The 18,921-nt window shown below is 64.6% G+C and overlaps 2 protein-coding genes across 7 annotated transcripts; one reads left to right on the forward strand and one right to left on the reverse strand.

Annotated features, from left to right (window-relative positions):
* Window positions 1–1,852: 1,852 nt before the first annotated feature.
* GRIN3B (glutamate ionotropic receptor NMDA type subunit 3B) lies at window positions 1,853–10,597 on the forward strand. The gene is given in 11 exon segments (XM_033416745.2): window positions 1,853–2,284; window positions 3,900–4,492; window positions 4,755–4,894; window positions 4,897–5,786; window positions 8,784–8,929; window positions 9,009–9,118; window positions 9,221–9,369; window positions 9,700–9,864; window positions 9,962–10,020; window positions 10,172–10,347; window positions 10,350–10,597. Coding segments are annotated over 11 exon segments (3,108 nt in total).
* Window positions 10,598–10,679: 82 nt separating this feature from the next.
* Window positions 10,680–18,646, reverse strand: TMEM259 (transmembrane protein 259). 6 transcript variants are annotated; one of them, XM_049707146.1, is made up of 12 exons: window positions 18,468–18,642; window positions 18,237–18,308; window positions 14,065–14,340; window positions 13,454–13,553; window positions 13,231–13,341; window positions 12,824–12,946; window positions 12,644–12,744; window positions 12,505–12,562; window positions 12,331–12,414; window positions 12,109–12,241; window positions 11,937–12,036; window positions 10,680–11,822 (listed from the first exon to the last, which is right to left on the reverse strand). In XM_049707146.1, the coding sequence occupies exons 2-12, from the start codon at window positions 18,306–18,308 to the stop codon at window positions 11,277–11,279; spliced, it is 1,704 nt and encodes a 567-aa protein (XP_049563103.1). In that variant the 5' UTR covers window positions 18,468–18,642; the 3' UTR covers window positions 10,680–11,276. The 6 variants fall into 6 exon arrangements, with proteins under 6 accessions (XP_049563103.1, XP_033272634.1, XP_033272630.1 ...); XM_033416743.2 differs by lacking the exon at window positions 18,468–18,642 and adding an exon at window positions 14,808–14,896 and having other exon boundaries at window positions 16,310–18,380; XM_033416739.2 differs by having other exon boundaries at window positions 12,331–12,411; window positions 18,237–18,646.
* Between the last annotated feature and the right edge of the window lie 275 nt (window positions 18,647–18,921).

The raw sequence follows: 18,921 nt of genomic DNA on the forward strand, positions 1-18,921 counted from the left end.
TTTTAAAATGGTCCACATCAAAAAAAAGCTTGAAAAAAAGAGCTGGGAGCTGAGGCGCAGAGGCCAGGGCACCCAGCGCAGGTCATGCAAGTAGTGGGCCTTGGGGGAAGGTGAGGTGTAACAGCAGGACCCGAGATAGGGCGGCTTCAGGGGGTTCCCCCGTGAATCCGACGGGGACCCAAGGCACCGTCGGGTGCTTGCGTACCTACCAGAACTAGCAGCCAGTAATGTTTGTCGACTGACTGACTGACTGACTGCTGAGGGCCACATTAGGGTGAGAAGATATCCCCTCTCCAGGATGGGTCCGTTTCTGGGGACTCATGCTGGCATAGGGACCTTACCCCAGGTTGGGGTGAGGCCCAGGTGGTCCCAGGTGGTCTTAACCTGGCACCTCACCCAGAACAGTGGTGGGGGTGGGGGCTCCCTGGTATGACCCTCCCTGTCCTGGGATGCCTGGCCAGGTGGCTGGATGAGGTAGCCTTGTCACCTGGAAGCCAGCCACCCAGCTCTCATTAGTCATCTCAAAATTCCATTCATGCTGCTGGCCGGTACTTGCATTTTTCTTCATCTAATGGAGTTTGTCCCCTGCGTCTCTAACACTGGCTCCAAAAGGAGATGGTTTCTTGTGCGTGAAAGATATCAGCTGAGTGTAGACGCGTTCCTTAGAGCTGGAATGTTCCATGCACAGTTCCTGCCCTGTGCCTTGCGGGGTCTGGGAAGAAGACTGGCTTTCTCCAGTCCCCCACCTGGGATGGGAGAATTCCATGCAGGGTGCTCCTGGGCCCTTATTTGACCGGTGGTTATTGAGCGCCTCCCACAGGCCGGGGCCACAAGAAGGTCTCCATGGCATTTGTCGTGGGGAGGCCCAGTTAATGTAGGAAGAGGCTGGGGGATTGGTAGGCTGCGGGGAGCTAAGGAAAGTTCCAGGGCAGCGCAGAGTGATGTAACCACGCGTCCTTGTCTGAGCAGTTGCTCAAAGCAACAAGCAATTATAGAGTGCCTGCTGTGTGCAAGCACTGGAGACAGCAGTTAACGAGCCAGACCCGGCCCTGTCTCCCAGAGCTGGCCACTGAATAAAGCAAATAAAGGGACAAAAAGACGATAGCGTGTGATGGAGTTCATGTAGGCAGGGATGACAAGGGTGTTCTGCATCTTTCTGGGTGACAAGCTAGGAAAGTTTTTCCAGCAGGGGCATTTGGCACTGGGTCTTGAAGGGTGAAGAGGAATTCTCTGGCTCAAGTTGCTTGTCCACAGCTGGAGGGCAGGAGATCTTCCCCACAGGTCCCCATAAGACAAGTCTGCTTCAGTTTCCCTGGGGCGCCAACGATGGTAGGGCACGTGGACGGGTTGGTCTGGGTAGACACTGCTCCCTGGAGGAGGAGGGTGCAGCTGGGTGACTATGGACGCACACTGACCCCTTGTGGGCCTTAGTTTCCCTGACTGAGAATTGGGAACCGTTGCCGGAATGAGGGAGGGATCCAGGGGTGAGTGTGGGTACCGGTCTTGATGCAAAATCCCTCCCTGCTGCGAACGTTGGCTTCCTCATCTGTAGAGTGGGCACAGAGCCAGGAGGAGCAGTGGTTCGATTCCGCACCCCACCCCAACCCCCGCCTGCTGTGGCCATCTGAGCCTCAATTTCCCGCCCTGCGTAGTGGGACCCACGCCTCCCTAGTGGGCTGCCTGGCACTGGGGGACTGGGAGGGGGGAGGGCGGGCGCAGGTGGGCGGGCTCGGGCAGGGAGGGAGGTGCCGGCCCGGCGGGGGCGGGGAGGGAGCGGCGGGGGCGACCGAGATCCCGCCTCCCGTGGTGCGACCCGCGGCTCCGCCCCGCGGCGCCCGCCGGCAACTTTGGGATGGAGTTTGTGCGGGCGCTGTGGCTCGGCCTGATGCTAGCGCTGGGGCCGGGGCCCGCCGGGGGCCACCCGCACCCGTGCGGCGTCCTGGCGCGCTTGGGGGGCTCGGTGCGCCTGGGCGCCCTCCTGCCCCGCGCGCCCGCCGCCCGCGCCCGCGCCCGCGCCCGCGCCGCCCTGGCCCGGGACGCCCTGGCGCCGCGGCTGCCGCACAACCTGAGCCTGGAGCTGGCGGCCGCCGCGCCCCCCTCCCGCGACCCCGCCTCGCTGGCCCGCGGCCTATGCCAGGCGCTGGCGGCACCGGGCGTGGCGGCCGTGCTAGCTTTCCCCGAGGCGCGGCCCGAGCTGCTGCAGTTGCACTTCCTGGCGGCGGCCACCGAGACCCCCGTGCTCAGCGTGCTGCGGCGGGAGGCCCGCGCTCCGCTCGGCTCCCCGGTACGCGCGGACGCCGGGGTCAGGACGTGCGGGGACCCGGGGTCGGGACGGGAGAGACCCTGGGACGCTCTTGGAGCGCGGGGCCCGGGGGTCCGGATAGCTGAGTCCTTGGGACGCGCGGGCCTCAGAGTCTGGACCCTAAATGCAAGAGTCCGGATGCGGGGAGACTCGGAGTCCAGATGACAGAGGCCCAGGGACGGCCCTCGGGTTAGCGGAACCTGGACCCCTGAACCCCGGATGTGTCCGGAGATCAGGGACCCGGAATGGGAGGCGGGAGCCCAGGGGCGCAGGGACCTAGAGCCACGGAACCCCGCGGCTCGGGAACCCCGCGGGATACCTCTGGACCCCAGATGGCGGATCCCACAGGACGCTTCCCTGGGCTTTGGCGGTGGAGTCCCACCAGCAGCGCGGCCCCCTTCCCCGGTCAGGTCACAGGGTGCCTCCGGATTCCCACCAAGCAGGGCCGCGGGGCTGGGATGGGGAAGCGGGTCTCCCTCTCTCCAGGGTCTGCAGTTTCAGGGGCTGCGTCTGGGGACTTTCCTCCTGCCAGGATCCTACCAGAGGCCCTCGAGGCCGAGGCTACCCACACCCCACAGCCTTCTTGATGGCCTTCTCAGGTCCCCAGGGCCACCCTATCTCTCCTAAACCCTCCATCCTCCTCCACCCTATCCTCGTCCTTGGAGTTTATTCTCTTTTCTTAATTACACCCCCAGGCTGGAATTTGGGTCCGAATAAGAAGAGAATGGGACAAGGAGGAGAGAAGGGTGACTGGCAGAGCTCTGGGGACCCTGTTGTGCCCCAGGGAAAGAACCCCCTCCCAGGGCCAGCAGGGAGGGGCCCAACGCTGGGACATGGGGTCTGGAAGGGGGCCTGCCTCTCTCCAAACCCACCTTGAAGCCCCCTCAGGCCTTCCTTCTCCTGAGGGCGGGGAGACCCTGACCCTAGAGGAGGCCTGGGTTTCATTAACCCCCTCTGTCCTTGATCCCCTCCCGGTGGGAGAGATGTAGGACCCAAATCCATGCCTGTGGCGCCCTCTTCAGCCGGATCCAGGAACTGCACCCTCTGCAGTTGGACCTGTCAGGCTTTGGGGGGGGTACTACTGGCTTGCCCCGCCGCCCCGCGGGAGACTGAGCAGCAGCCCCCAGCCTTTCCCCCTGCACTCAGCACCCTGTCCCCACACGGACACCACCCTGCCTACATTAGGTGTCTGGCAAAGCTCTCTCGTCCTTCCCATGCTCAAAGCAAATTCAGGAGAACTTTCTGGGTCCCTGAGCACGGAGGGGGGGGCCCCTCAGTCCCTAGCTTGCCTCGTAAGTCTGAATAGAGGTGGGGTAGTGGAGCTGGGTTTTGAAGGATGTGTAGGAGTTGGCTGTCATAGATGGGAAAAGGTATTCCAGCTGGGGAATGCAAAAAGCCTCAGGCCAGGGCCGGGCTTTGTGCTGATGGCGATGGGGAGCCACAGAAGGGGTTAGAGCAGGTGTGGGGCTGGGAAGAAGCAAGCACGAGGTCCAGTTATCAAGGTGTCATGCGTTTATTGAACATGTACAGATGGAGTGGGAAGAGGGTGGTGGGACACTGAGTTTGCCAGCCCTAACTGTGACCACCCCTCTGCCAGAACCCCTTCCACCTGCAGCTGGACTGGGCCAGCCCCCTGGAGACTCTGCTGGACGTGCTGGTATCAGTGCTGCAGGCGCACAGCTGGGAGGACGTTGGCCTGGTGCTCTGCCGCGTGCGGGACCCTGGCGGCCTTGTGGCCCTGTGGACAAGCTGGGCGGGCCGGGCTCCGAAGCTCGTGCTGGACCTGAGCAGGCCGGACCCGAGCGATGCAGGGCTGCGGACCCGCCTGGCCCCACTGGGGGTGCCCGCGGGGGGAACGGCCCCAGTCCCCGTGGCCGTACTCCTGGGTTGCAACGAGGCCGGCGCCCGGCAGGTGCTGCAGGCCGCACCCCCCGGGCCCTGCTGGCTGCTGGGCACGCCGCTGCCCGCCAAGGCACTCCCCACCGAAGGCCTGCCGCCTGGGCTGCTGGCGTTGGGCGAGGTCGCTCGGCCCCCGCTGGAAGCCGCCATCCACGACGCGGTGGAACTAGTGGCCCGCGCGCTGGGCAGTGCGGCCCGCGTGTAGCCGGAGCGTGCCCTCCTCCCCGCCATGATCAACTGCAATGACCTGCCGCTGCCCGGGCCCGAGTCCTCCGGTCGCCTCTTGGCACGGTGAGCGGGGACCCTGCTGCAGGAAGCCGTGTGTGTGGCTTTGTGAGAAGCGGGAAGGGAGGCCCCACCTGAGGCTATCAACTGGCCTTTGGTCTGGGCCGTCGCCCCAGCCCTCAGGGCGTGGGTACCCCGGCTGGGAAGGGGGTCTGGAGTAGGGGGTACAGCAGCATCCCCCGTGGCCCGGTGTGTCTGAGGCGGAGCGATAGGTCTCACCTCGGCGGAGGGATCCCTCCGCCACCCTGATGCCGCCCACCCCCACCAGGTTCCTGGACAACACGTCCTTCCGGGGCCACACGGGGCCGGTGTGGGTGACCAGCTCCTCGCAGGTGCACATCTCCCGGCGCTTCCGCGTGTGGAGCCTCCGCCGGGACCCGCGGGGCGCCCCGGCCTGGGCCACGGTGGGCGGTGGCAGGACGGGCGGCTGGAGTCAGAGGCAGGGGGCGCGGCCGGTTGGCCCCCACCCCCGCCGGAAGCCCGGGCGCGGCCCAAGCTGCGCGTGGTGACACTGGTGGAGGACCCATTCGTGTTCGCCCGTGAGCCGGACGAGGACGGTCGGTGCCCGGCGGGGCAGCTGTGCCTGGCCCCCGGCACCAACGACTCGGCCGCCCTGGACGCGCACTTCGCCGCGCTGGCCGACGGCTCGGCGCCCCACGCACTGCGCAGGTGCTGCTACGGCTACTGCATCGACCTGCTGGAGCGCCTGGCGGAGGACGCGCCCTTCGACTTCGAGCTGTACATCGTGGGCGACGGCAAGTACGGTGCGCTGCGCGACGGTCGCTGGACCGGCCTGGTGGGCGACCTGCTGGCCGGCCGGGCGCACATGGCTGTCACCAGCTTCAGCATCAACTCAGCCCGCTCGCAGGTGGTGGACTTCACCAGCCCCTTCTTCTCCACCAGCCTGGGCATCATGGTGCGCGCGCGGGACACGGCGTCGCCCATCGGCGCCTTCACGTGGCCGCTGCACTGGTCCATGTGGCTGGGCGTCTTCACCGCGCTGCAGCTGACTGCGCTCTTCCTCACCCTCTACGAGTGGCGCAGCCCCTTCGGCCTCACGCCCCGCGGCCGCAACCGGGGCACCGTGTTCTACTACTCCTCTGCCCTCAACCTCTGCTACGCCATCCTCTTTGGACGCACAGTGTCCAGTAAGACACCCAAGTGCCCCACGGGCCGCCTCCTCATGAACCTATGGGCCATCTTCTGCCTGCTCGTGCTGTCCAGCTACACGGCCAACCTGGCCGCCGTCATGGTCGGGGACAAGACGTTTGAGGAGCTCTCGGGGATCCACGACCCTAAGGTGCGTGGCCATGGGGTTTCAGGGGTCAGAGCCCGGAGGTCACCCCCGCCCCCAGTCCCCACCCAGTAGAGGGCGGCCATCTGCTCCCACAAACTCATGTTGAACCCAGCTGGGACAAAACAGACGAGGCTGCTGGTGAGAATCAAGACAGAGAAACAAAGTAGATGGTGTGTGAATTGGTGATAAAGTTCCAGGGAGGAAAATTAGGGTGGGGACATAGGAAGCACTAGGGAGGGATGATTTCTCAAATGGGGGTCAGGAATTCCTCTGGGAGAGGTGATAGGTGAGGGACTTTTATGTAGATATCAGGGAGGAATATGGTAAGCAGAGGAGGCAGCCTGTGCAAAGGCCCTGGGACAGGATTGTGCTTGGCAGGTTGGAGGGACAGCAAGGAGGCCTGTGTGTGTCTGGAGCGGAGTGAGTGAAGGGGAGAGGGGGGAGAGGGGGGAGGCGAGAGCAGGGAGGGGGATGGGGCAGGTCATGCAGGGCCTGCACATGTGGGAGGACCTGGGCCTCCACAGAAGCTCCCTTTAGACAGAACTCTCACCAGGAGTCCTGGAGGGCTGTGGGCAGAGCAGGGCATGCCCCAGCCTACATATTTTTCTCTTTTAATGAAAAAATTTTAATATTCTGGAGTAGGGAGCAAGGCCCATGATGAATGAACCCATTGCTCGGCTCCAAAGTCAACTCCTGACCAGTTTCGTCCATGCACCAGCCATAGCCGCTGGGTTACCATGAGGGAAATCCCAGGCCTCCTATCATTTCGTCATGAGTATTCTGGGAACTTAAACATCAGGCAGCCATTTTTCTCAGTTGTCTTTTTTTTTTTTTTTTTCTCCCACAGTTTGTTTGAATCTGGATCCAAAATGTACAGACCCCGAGGAAGGTAGAAACCTCCTTGTTACCAGGCCCAAACTTGGGTCCACTCACCTGCAGTCAGTAAAGCCAATCTACTGACACAGGTGAAGGAAAGCGCAGTGTTTATTGCAGATAAAGCAAGGAGTCTGGGCAGCTAGCGCTTAAGACCTGAACCCCTGGATGGCTTTCAGGGAAAGGTTTATTTTTGTTTGTTTTTTAATTTTTATTTAAGTATTGGGGAAAGGTTTTTAAAGAGCGGGTGAGGGAGGGGGGTTGGGGTGTGTGTGATTAGCTCCTGGATGTTCTGATGGGTTGGTGGTGAAGTAATTGGGAGTCAACATCATCAACCTTCTGGCTCCAATCAGTCTGGGGTCTACATGCTTGTGGGCAGCATGCAGTTAACTTCTTCCACCTGGTGGGGGTTTCAGTGTCTGCAAAAGAGCTCAAAGGATCTGGCTCAATTTTTTTTTTTTTTTCCCCATGCCGCATGGCATGCAGGATCTCAGTTCCCCAACCAGGGATTGAACCCATGCCCCCTGCAGTGGAAGCACTGAGCCTTACCCACTGGACCGCCAGGGAAGTTCACTGGCTCAGAATATTATCTACAGCCCTTGAGAAGGAATGAAAATTCCTTGACTTTAATGGCTAAACTATTATTATTATTTTGTCTTGTTTGACTGTTTTCCTTTGTTTCAGCATTTTCTCACTTCTCTGATTAAATTTATTCTTTGGAACTCGGGGAAGGCCTAGGAGACTAAAGTTTTTCTACAGACAAGAGGCAGGCAGAGGACCAGGTGGGGGTCTGTCCCGGGAAGGCCCCATGGGGCCATCTGGACACTCCATCTTTTTGTTCACTAGCGATTTGTTTGTTGGAGAAGTTGTTTTTTCTCCTGCAGCATCTCCCAGTGTTTGGATCTAGCTGCTCTCGTCCCCTGCTTCTCCCCCACCCCAGTGTCCTCTGTTAAACCAGTAATGAGACCTAGATGCTTGCTGTCCCGTGGGCCAGCCACTCTCCACACATGGCTACTTTTTTAAAATAATTTTTTTAAATAATTTTTTTTTTTTTTTTTGGCTGTATTGTGTCTTTGTTTCTGCGTGCAGGCTTTCTCTAGTTGCGGTGTGCAGGCTTCTCATTGCGGTGGCTTCTCTTGTTGCGGAACATAGGCTCTAGGCGCGCGGGCTCAGTAGTTGTGGTGCACGGGCTTAGTTGCTCCCCGGCATGTGGGATAGAACCCGTGTCCCCCACATTGGCAGGTGGATTCTTAACCAATGCACCACCAGGGAAGTCCCGTGGCTACTATTTAAATTGATTTAATTGAAAGCACTCAACAGCCACTTAAGAACAGCACAGGTGTAAAGCATTTCCTTCCCCAGAAAGTTCTAGATGGCCCTGCCTGCCTCAGGTCTGGCTTCTCGGAAGTGCTGTAGCCCCGACAAGGAGGCCCTGGTCAGGTGGCCTCAGCAGCCACTCATGCTTTGCTTTAGGGAGGTTGCACAAACAGTGGGCGGGCCGGAGAGCCCGGGGCTGAGGGGGCAGCGCTGGTGCAGGAGGAATGGGGGATGGGGGCCTTGGGTGGGGGCTGCGGAGGGGCGAGCACCGGGCAGGTCCAGGGTGTCCGGAGGGCAGCGCCCACAGGATCTGCAGGTGGACGGGACGTGGAGATGAGAGATGCAGAGGCGGGCAGAGGAGGGAGAGCGACTGCGGTGGGAAGGTGTGGGGTGGCTCGAGAGTGGGTCTTGGACGTGGCGAGCTTGGGGTTCCCGGGGGACCCTAAGGAGAGACGCAGCGGGTGCGGCGGAGGCGGAAGTGTGGAGTTAAGGGCCTGGAGATGGACGTGCGGGTTTTGGAACATTTTCAACTGGGCGGTCCTGCCCCCAGGGGACACTGGGCCATGTCCTGGCACATCTGTGGTTGTCAGACTAGGGCAGGGGGCTCCTGGCATCTAGGGGTTGGGGCCAGGGATGCTGTTCCACACCCCACGGAGCCCAGGATGGCTCCCCAGAGATGACGTGGCCCACGTCAGCTGGTTGGGAGCCCTGGGCCTGGGTGCTCCGGGCTGGCGGACGGAACGGGGGTGGGGGAGAGCCGGGCTGGGATCAAGGGACCCCCACAGGCGCTGACCGGGCGCTGGCCCGCAGCTGCACCACCCGTCCCAGGGCTTCCGCTTCGGAACCGTGTGGGAAAGCAGCGCCGAGGCCTACGTCAAGAAGAGCTTCCCGGAGATGTACGCACACGTGTGGCGCCACAGTGCGCCCACCGCGCCCCACGGCGTCGCCATGCTGACGTGAGGGGGGCGCGCGGGGCGGGGCCAGGCGGGTGGGGATGCTCACCCCGTCCCCGTCCCCCTCCCGGGCAGAAGCGAGCCCCCCCAAGCTCAACGCCTTCATCATGGACAAGTCGCTCCTGGACTACGAGGTGTCCATCGACGCGGACTGCAGACTGCTGACCGTGGGCAAGCCTTTCGCCATCGAGGGTGAGCGGCCCCCGGGACCAGTGACCTGCGGGCTCCAGGCGGGCACAGCTCCTGTGGGTCTGCGTCCAGTCCGGTCCCAACCCAAGGCCCGGCCTCCCCCAGGCTATGGCATCGGACTCCCCCGGAATTCGCCGCTCACCTCCAACCTGTCCGAGTTCATCAGCCGCTACAAGTCCTCCGGCTTCATCGACCTCTTGCACAAGTGGTACAAGATGGTGCCTTGTGGCAAGCGGGTCTTCGCCGTTACAGAGGTAGGGCAGGCCCGGGACGCAGGGAGGGGTAGGCGTGGGGGGCTCTGCGCCTGTGTGTCCTTCACCAAGGTGACCAACCCCTGCTCGTTCCCAAGACTGTGTGTTTGCCTGCTTTTCTGCACCCTGTTCATCCTCCAAAACCCCAGTTCCAGTGGCCTTTCTTCTGTGACACCTCACCTCTGAAAATGGAGCCCTAGCCTTCCAATCCGGCTCCACAGCCCCAGGCCCTTCTCCCTGGCCCCACCTCTGCCCCCACCCCCATCCAAGGCCAGGGCTCCCCAAGGGTCTGCCATGACCAGGAGGGGTCTTGTGCCTGCGTCCTGCCCGCAGATCCTCCAGATGGGCATCTACCACTTCTCAGGACTCTTCGTGCTGCTCTGCCTGGGCCTGGGCAGTGCTCTGCTCAGCTCGCTGGGGGAGCACGTCTTCTACCGCCTGGCGCTGCCGCGCATCCGAAGGGGCAACAAGCTGCAGTACTGGCTGCACACGAGCCAGGTGAGGAGCGGGGGCTGCGGGGTGGAGGGAGGGGGAGGGCGTGCAGGATGGCCTGCTGCTGACCCGACCCCGACGCGACTTCTGTCTTGGCTCCTAGAGAATCCATCGCGCCCTCAACACGGAGCCGCCCGACAGGCAGGAGGAGCCTGAGCCGAGGTAAGGGGCCCTGGGGGCCGCTCTCCACCCCAGCAACTCCCATCCCTGCCCTCCAGCCCCGACAGGCTGGATGGACCCCGGGGTCACCAGTCCCAAAGGGCAGAGTGGGACTGTGGGTAGGATGCGGCTGCCCAGCCCCATCCGTCCCCAGGGGTCTCGAGGAGCCGCAGCAGGGCACTCTGGCCGCCCCCGCCGGCCTGGGGGGCTGGACATGGGTGCACCAGGCCTCGGTGAGGGAGTGCCGCGCGCACTTCCTGCTGGAGCCGGCCGTGGCCGCCGCCGCTGCCACCACTCCCGTTGAGGATGCCCCAGACGCGGATGGGGATGCGGGGATGGGCCGCCCGGGGTCCCTGTCTGGCTCTGCTCCAACGGCCGCCCGCCCGCCGAGCTGTTCTTGGGCGCCCCACGCCCCGAGGAGCTAGAACAACTGGAGCAGTGCATCGCAGGCGCACGCGAGAGGCTCCGCCAGGCGCTGGTGCAGCGCGGGCAGCTCCTCGCCCAGCTCGGGGACGGCGCCCGCCACGGGCCGCGCAGCCGGCTCCAGGCCTCCGAGGAAGCACCCGTGGCCGCCCAGTGACGCGGGACCAGGCCCTCCTCCACCTGCAGCGGGGGCTCCGAGGGGCCTCGCCTGGCCTCCCCGCACACATAAACGCTGGCTGGACGCTGTCAACAGTTTATTCTATATACAAACACCATTTTGTACACTGCAATTAAATAGAGTGGAATGAGCCCTCTGCTCCATTCCTCACGGTGTAACTTGGGTTGGGCCACCAGCCGTGTCTTCACCCCGAGCAGGGCAGGACCCCGGCGCCCCCCGTGGCCGCGTCCGGGGCCCCAGCCTGGGCGTGTGGGCTGGCGGTGGAAAGGCACTGCACACGAGGGAGCACCAGCTGAGCCGGCCCCACTCGTTTCACCTTGCTCAGAGGCTTGCCCGTTTTGCCCTGGGACAGCTCACTCCGGACCTTTCACCAACCCATTGCAGAACCTTCCATGGAGCCCCCATCCCTTCTCCCACCCTGGCTCATCAGCCGGCCGAGTGGGCCCACCATAGACAGGGACAGGCTGCAGGCAGGCCCCATGCCCTGGGGGAGAGAAGCCCGCCTCCAAGCAAACCTGATGGACTCCAATACCGCCTAAGGCAGGCTGAGCAGTCCCAGAGCCATTGGGGACAGCCTCCCTGACCCCGGAGGGCTCCAGCCAGGTCACACCCAGCTGGCCTGGATGGCCAGGGACAGAGGCGGTGAGCTGCCCACGGCTCAGGAGCCGACCTCTGAGGGCGCATCCACTGGAGCCATGGACGCAAGGCTGGGCCCACTCACCCCAGCAGTCTGCGGGGCTGTGTCAGACCCTGGGGAGTCGCTTGTGGGGGCACTGTCCTGGGGGTCCCGAGGGAGCGCCCCACTGGGGCTGAGGGGGCTGGCCGGCCGCCGGTCCAGGAGAGAGGCGCTCAGGCCAGATAAGAAGGAGGCGTCTGTGATGATGGCAGCCGTCTCTGCCATCCAGCCCAGGTCACCACTGGCTGCTGCGGCTACCGAGGCCGCCGCGGCCACCAGGGAGCTGGGTGCCTCAGCCATGGGCCCAGGGCCTCCGCCACCACCCTGCAAGCCAGGGCCCAGGGCAGGGGGCTGGCTGGTAGAGTCGGGCGTGGCAGCCGGGGTGCCTCCGTTGTTGTTCAGGTCATCTGGCAGGGCCGTGGGGCTGCCAGGGCCCAGCGGGGGCGTCTGCAGCAGCATCTCCTGGACGCGGATCTGCTGCAGAATGGCGGGCAGCTCGTAGTGGTGGAAGAAGTAGATCATGGAATGCTGGGGGGCAGGCACTGGGTCAGGCGAGGCCCAAGCCAGAACGCAGCCTCCGCAGAACCCCCGACAGGCTGGATGGACCCCGGGGTCACCAGTCCCAAGGGCAGCCCACCTCACCTGGATGAAGAGCCAGGAAGTGACGAGGGCCAGGCTGCTGTACTGCCCGTTGAAGCGGTAGTGGTAGGCGTAGAAGGCGAAGTGGTACAGGTAGAAGAACCTGCGAGGGGGACAGTGAGGCGCTGCCCACCCGGCTGCCCCCACCCTGGACCACACAGACCCCGGTGCCCACCGAAGCCAGTGCCGCTTGCTGGTGTTGGTGTGGCAGCAGATGGCGTCATACTGGTCGGCCAGCCACACGATGAGAATGATGTAGAAGGCCGTGGTGGTGTCGTTGAAGAACTCAGACATGATGGCCTCCATTCCTGTGGGGAGATGGGAGAATGCTGGTTGAGGGGGACGGGCAGGTGATGGCCAGGGCAGGGGGCAGGGCGTGGGAGCACAGGGTCCTCACCCACGAGGGCCAGGATGACGGTCAGCAGGGGCGCTGCGGGGAACGCGATGGCCATGTTCATCTCCAGCATCTGCAGCAGGTCCACTGCGGGCAGAGGGTGGCAGGCGGGCAGACCGGGTGAGGCGCCCGGTGGGGGGGTGGTGGGCGGGGGAGATGGCCAGTGGGGAAACTCACCAATGAAGACGAAGATCTGGTGGTGGGAGTAGCGCAGCAGCATGGACACGCTCAAGGTCTGCAAGCAGTGCAGCGTGAGGCCTGGGGCCGCCGCCTCGCCCCCCGCCCTCCGGCCCCCCGCCCCGCCCGCGGCACTCACGAAGATGACCATGATGACGAAGGCGGCCAGGTAGGATGTGCGGGCCATCCACATGCTCACGAAGCGGTAGTGCTCCCCGGACACCACGTTCCGCAGGAAGCCTGTGCGGGAGGCAGTGAGCCTGCGCCCCAGACCACCCCGGCCCCGCCCCGGCCCCGCTCACCCGGCTGGGCCCCGCACCCTTGTTCTCCTCGTTTTCCGCCAGGCCTTTCACACTGGACATGAGGATGTCGTCGTAGCCCAGGAACTCAGCCAGCAGCAGGCGGCTGAAGCGGTCCCCGAAGCACTGGTCCCGCGTGGGGTCTGTGGGCAGGACCGTGACAGGGGTGTGCACCTGGCCAGGCCCCCGCCAGCCCCAGTCGTGGTGGAGGCCCGGGGAAGGCCAGATCTCCATTTGTGGGAGTGGAGGAGCCCCCGCCCACCCCCGACCCGAGCAGTGATGTGCGTGACGGCCCCAGAGGAACAGTCAAGGGATGAAGCCTGGGAAGCTTCCCTCAGCTGGAGAGCACGGGCGGCCCCCAGGCCCCAGAAGCGAGTGCTTCTGGGTCACCCCTCCCCCAGAACCTCACTCTGCAGGTGACACTCACCCAGGGTGACCACCATGACTGGGATGCTAAGCCGCTGCCGCGTGGCCTGCGACAACCGCAAGAAGCCGTACTCCAGCGAGTACTCCACGATGTACTCGTCCTGCGGCCACGCTGTGGGTGGGACAGGCCTGGTCAGCCCGCGGAGCCTCTCTCCCCTGGGAGGGGCGGGGTGACCGCAGCCCACCGGGGGCACTGGCCTTTAGCTCCAGTGAGCAGTGAGTACCTTTTGTGGGCGTCTCAGGGAAGGGGAACTCCTGGCTGTCGTTTAGGGCCTCGGGGCCACCTGGTGGCTTGAACACCTTGGGCTCGATGTCCAGTTCAAACTGCAGAGAGGGAGGCAGGAGTCAGCAGGCCCATGGTGCCAAAGGGCCGGGCCTGGAGGCCTCTCCCTCATTGACTGACTGGAAGCAGATACGCCCCTGTCCCATCAAAACCCTGACCCCCAACACTGAGCTCCCTGAGAGCCTGTCTCCGGGTGAGGGTGTGGGAGGGATGCGGCCCCCTGCTGAGGTCTGCACCAATACCCTACCCACACGGATCCCTGGCCTGCAAGTTCCTGGCCTCTGGCTGCCCAAGCACAGCCCTCCCTGTGGGCTGTGGGCCCGTGTCCACTGGCATTCCTCTGCTGACGGGGCGCTGCATCACCAGGATGCCCAGAGCCTTCTTCCCGGCTGTATCTGCCCTTGGCACCCCCGGAACTGGGCCAATCCCTTTCACCTGACAGCTGGGAAGCAGCCCGGGGTCCCAGTTGGCCGCGAGGCCACGGGAGCGGGAGCAGCAGCAGACAGGGAGGCCTGTGGCCCTGAAGATCAGGACCGCTTCCAGCCAGCTCACCTTGACGGAGCTGTTCCCAAACACCTCCACGGTCAGCTCCTCCTCGTCGTCCTCACCCCCCAGCTCCAGGCCTCCCGGCCCCACAGCCAGCCCAGGGAAGCTGCCGCCACCACTGCAGAACTGCAGGAGGACGGGCGCGCGGCTCGAGTTGTGCTGCACCTCCACGCGCAGGACGCCCTCTCTCGGCCACTCGTCCCGCACGTGCTCCAGGCAGTTGATGGGCGAGCGGGAGAAGACTATGTGGATGTAGGCCAGGACGAAGAGCACGAACAGGGCCTGGGGGAGGGGGGCGGTCAGCACAGGCCCAAGCAGAGCACGTGGTGCCATCACCCAGCTGCCCCAGGAGAAAACTCCCGACCTCACTGGCTAAAAATGGCCTCCCTCGCCGGCCGGCCGCCCTCTGCACCTCTCCCGGGCCAGCCTGAGCCGCTGAACACAGCCGACCCGCTTGGCCATGCCAACGGCCCCATGGCAGGGCTCGCTCTGTCCCCCGAGTGAGACGGGACAGCCCTAACTGTTCACTGGGGGGATCCTGACACAGGGCCACATCTTGGGACGTCTGTGGTGATCGTGACTGGGGGGCTCCCGGCATCGAGTAGGCAGGGCCGGGGAGGCTGCTCCACACCCCACAGTGCCCAGGATGGCCCCCTACAGAGAACGTCCCAGCCCCGATGTCCACAGTGCTGAGGAGAGGCCCTGCTTGACGTCACCCCAACCCCCTGCTCCAGGAGCCCCCGTCTGACCGCTGTGTTTCTCATGGGGTCCCGGTTGGCCAAGTGTCACCCTTCGGCCTGGACGCCGTGTCAAGGGCATCGCTCCCGGGGTGAGTTCCCTGTGTGGTACAAATGATCGTGGGGGACCAGAGTACGAAGCCGCTCCTTGTCCTGTCAACAATGATGCTCAGGGGTGTGGTGAACTTCCGGTGGCCACGCGGCCACCGGCAGGGCCGCCAGCACCTCGTCCTCTCCATGCCCTGCCAGGAGCACCACAGGGTGGTGCCAGCGCTGGCCGTGGAACTCCCGGCTTCCTCTCTGGAGCCTGCCCTGCAGACTGGGCACGGGCTGGGACAGCAGAGCACCCGCTCCTGTCCTGACGGGGCGGTAATCAGAGCACTGCTGATTTAAGCAGAGACAGACTACACATCCCAAGCCCCTGGGGTTCAGGTCACGGCAGACAGATGCTGAGCTGAGAACAGAGCTGGGACCCTGCCTGGGGAGGAGGGGCTGGGGAGGCAGTGGGGAAGTCCAGCTGAGGCCCCCACGTCTGCAGAGCCTCCCACAGGCCAGCCTGCGCCAGGGCCCTGAGACGTGGCCACAGGCCAAGCGTCACTCGGGACCCCCAGCACCTCTCCCCAACGTTGTGTCTGGGGACCTGGGAGCTGGCGACGGGAATCCTGACAGTGTGGGACCCACAGCACAGCAGGGTGAGGTCAGAGAGCTGACCCACAGCGCCAATCGTGCTCTCTGGGCCCAGATGTCCAGCAGAGCCGTGTCTGGGACACTGTCTGCTCTGGGCCATAAGGACGACGCTGTACACGTGATGAGATACCACAAAAAGTGCTGACACGCAGGATGGCCCGATGCCAGGGGCTGCCCGAGCACTTCCCCCGGAGACACACGTGCCTGCCATCACCCCCAGTTTGCAGATGAGGAAACCAAGGCACAGAGACCACGCGGCCAGGAGGGGTGGAGCCAGGAGTTCAACCTGGAACACACGCCAGGCAGGGCCAGCTGGGCCCCGAGAGCAGGGGCACTTGAACGGACGGGGGGCTGGTGGCACCATGACCTCGCTGAGTGGCCCCCATGACCCCACTGTCACCCTGGCGCCCCCTCCAGCACCCCTCACTGGTGTCTGCCCCATCACTGTCCTTATCTGGGTCCTGAAACCCCAGGTGGGGTCCATCACCCTTGACTGAGTGTGTGGGTCCCCAGAGGTAGGCCAAGACTCTCTCACCCCTTGACAAGGCTTGCCCCAGATCTGGACTTGTTTCCCCACCATGGAACAAGCTGTCTGCCCAGGCTTCCCTCCCCCTACAACCTATCATCAGACACACAGGGCAGCCCTACCCACACGGGGAAAGCAGGGTGTACTCAGCAGCCCCGCCCACCTCGCTCTCAGGATTTCAGGAGTCTTGTCCAGGGCCTTTCCTGCCCTCTGCCTGCCAGCTGGCCTGGCCACCTCACAGGCCCTGGGTGCTCCAGCCCCCCAACCTCTGGCACCCTGTGACCCCCATGCTCCAACTCACCAGCCACACGGCTGCGCCGTCCCGCCAGCTCCAGGGCCTCTGCATGCGCCGCTTCTGCTACCCACCTCCTTCCTCGCAGCCTGAGGCTGCCTGATGTGACACAGACCCTGCCCTGCCGGCTGCCGTCTCTCCCCCTTCCTCCTGGTCACCCTACTCATCGCTGGGCCCAGAGACTGGCACGAGGCGGCAAAGAGGATGGCAAGGGCGGCTCCCGCCAGCAGTGAGCAGAGAGGAACAGGTGCCACAGGAAGAGGCTGGGGAGCGGGGCTGGGAGGGGAACTTGATCTCTGTAGCAAGAGCCCAGAAGCTGGGCGGCTGAGAGGCAAAGGAGCAGAGCTTTCTGGAGCTTGAGGCGGCCTCAGAGATCAGCCAGCCGAGCCCTCCCTTTGCACACGAGGGGAACCAAAGGCGCCAGGGGTCAGGCAGGCTCTCGGGGAATGAAGGGCCTCCTGGTCGCAGCCCCAAGGAGAGAGGAGGTGCAGGGGGCTGAGGGCAGCCCGCTCACCCGGCCCCACACACCAGGGACGCGGCCTGGATGTGCAGCCCATCTGCTTGGCCAGCCCAACCCCTGGCCTGCTCCTCGGGCAGGAATTGGCGAGACAAAGCCACTGAGGCCGGGCTCTCAGGGAAAGCTCAGCTCCACGGGGGGCCCCACCTCACACAGGGCACCCCCTCGAGTGACACGGGCTCCTTCTGAGCGTGTCGGGAGGAACAGTGCTTTGTTCCCCAAGCCAATCACGGCCTCACATGGCCTTCTGCCTACGCCCCAAGCCGCCCATGGGTTCCAGGATTGGGGTAAAGGAAGGCCGACTCAGGAATCCTCCGGAGTCCCACCCCCACGCCCCAGCAGGGGACGCCTGCCGCTCCGGGACCAGGGGTTTCAGGCTGGGACCCGCACCAGGTCTGCGGGACGGCTCGCACCGCTGCCACCCAACGCCAAAGAGCTGCCGGCTCCCGACCAAGCTGGCCCAGCCGGCACCCCACGCGCCTTGCCCGCCAGCTCCAGCCCCCTTCCTGCAGACGAGGAATCCGAGCTTCCTCGGACATCAGCGCCCCTGGCCCCGGCCCCCGCCCCGGGGGCCACTCCAGGACGGGACAGAAACAAAACAGCCATTTCTCCACTTCCTCAGACCCTCCAGGCAGCCGGGCTCGGCACCCAGCGAGCTCCCTCTCTGAGTTAAGACCCCTCCTTGGAGGGATCTGTGCCGGCCCTCCCGGCACCGCTGAACAGCCGAGAGCTCTGCCACCCGAGCGAGGACAAGGGGCGGGTCCACGGGAGGCCCCTCACAGAGCCACCTGCAGCACCACTGGCTGGACTTTGCCACTAAGCCCCACGGCGTGACCTCAGCTAGGTCACCTTCCCCCCCGGGGTTCAGAGCGGGGAGAATCCGAGTGGAGGCAAGCAGAAGGGCCCGAGGAGAAGAGCCCCAAGAAAAAGGGGGAGAGGGAAGAGGTGCAGGTGGGCGGTCCGGGGGTGTGTTCTGGGAGGGGGCAGTGGCGGTGAGGCCCGGAATCCCTCGAGTCTGGGGTTCGGGGCCAGGCCAGGCTCGGAGAGTGGGGAGGCGGTCATCCCGGACTGAGGATCCCAGGCGGCAGGGCCGGGGGTCACGGGGCTGGGCTCCGGCCTCCGGAGGTGGGGGACGCTGGGAAGGGCGAGGCGAGGGGTGGGGTGCGGCCTGGAGGGGGCTGGGAGTGAGTTTCTGGAGTCGGGATCAGGGGCCACTAACCGGGGGAGACCCGGGCCTTCCCGGGTGGGAGTTTCTGGGTAGGGGGCCGGGGGCGGCAGGCCTAAGGAAAGGGTCCCAACGGGTAGGGCCGGGCCTACGCCACCGGGTGGGAGGGGCGCGCTGCCCCGGGCGGGGTCAGAAGTCGCAGACCTGGGGGAAAGGGTCCGGCCGCCAGGGTCAAGATTCGGGGCCCCGGTCACCTTGAGCAACACGAAGAACTCGAAGAGACGACGGAAGGCGGGCGGGAAGAGGCGCGAGTAGGTGACAGCCATCTTGAAGAAAAGCGCATGGAAGAGCCGGTCGCGCACGTTGATGAGAGGATTGGGGTTGAGGTTGGGGGTGCGAGGCCCACGCGGGGGGGCTGGGCCGCCGCCGCCGCCGTTGGGCCCGGGCCCCGGGGCCCCGGGCGCCGCGAGCTCCGACATGCCCACCGTCGCGCCTTAACGGCCCGCGGGTCCCCGAGGACGCCTCCCCGCCGCCATCGGCCGTCCTCGCCACCGCCTCGCTCCTCACGGCCGCCCGAGCGCCGCCGCCATCTTCCGCCTCCGCGCCCCAGCTGACGCCAGCGAGTAGCCGCGCCGGCAAAAGCGGCCTCCCTGCGCCCGCGGGGAACGCTGGGATGCGGTCGGGCGGCCCGCGGCGGCCCCGCCCTGTGGCCTGGCTCCCGGGTAGGGAGCGGCGAGGGGCGGGGCTGCGTCTGGTCCGGGTGTTTTGCCTATTGCCCCCACAAGCCTCCGCGGCTGCAAGAAGGCGGGCGGTAAAATTAGTAAATCTCTGAGGAATTTAGAGGTGTTAAAGTAAACTGAAAGGAAATACGACTGCTGGAGATGTTTTTTACTTGGCGCTCTGGAAAACTATGCCGAAGATAAGATTACGTTAGGATGT

This window comes from Orcinus orca, chromosome 3 (assembly GCF_937001465.1).
Source record: "Orcinus orca chromosome 3, mOrcOrc1.1, whole genome shotgun sequence".
Lineage (NCBI taxonomy): Eukaryota > Metazoa > Chordata > Mammalia > Artiodactyla > Delphinidae > Orcinus > Orcinus orca.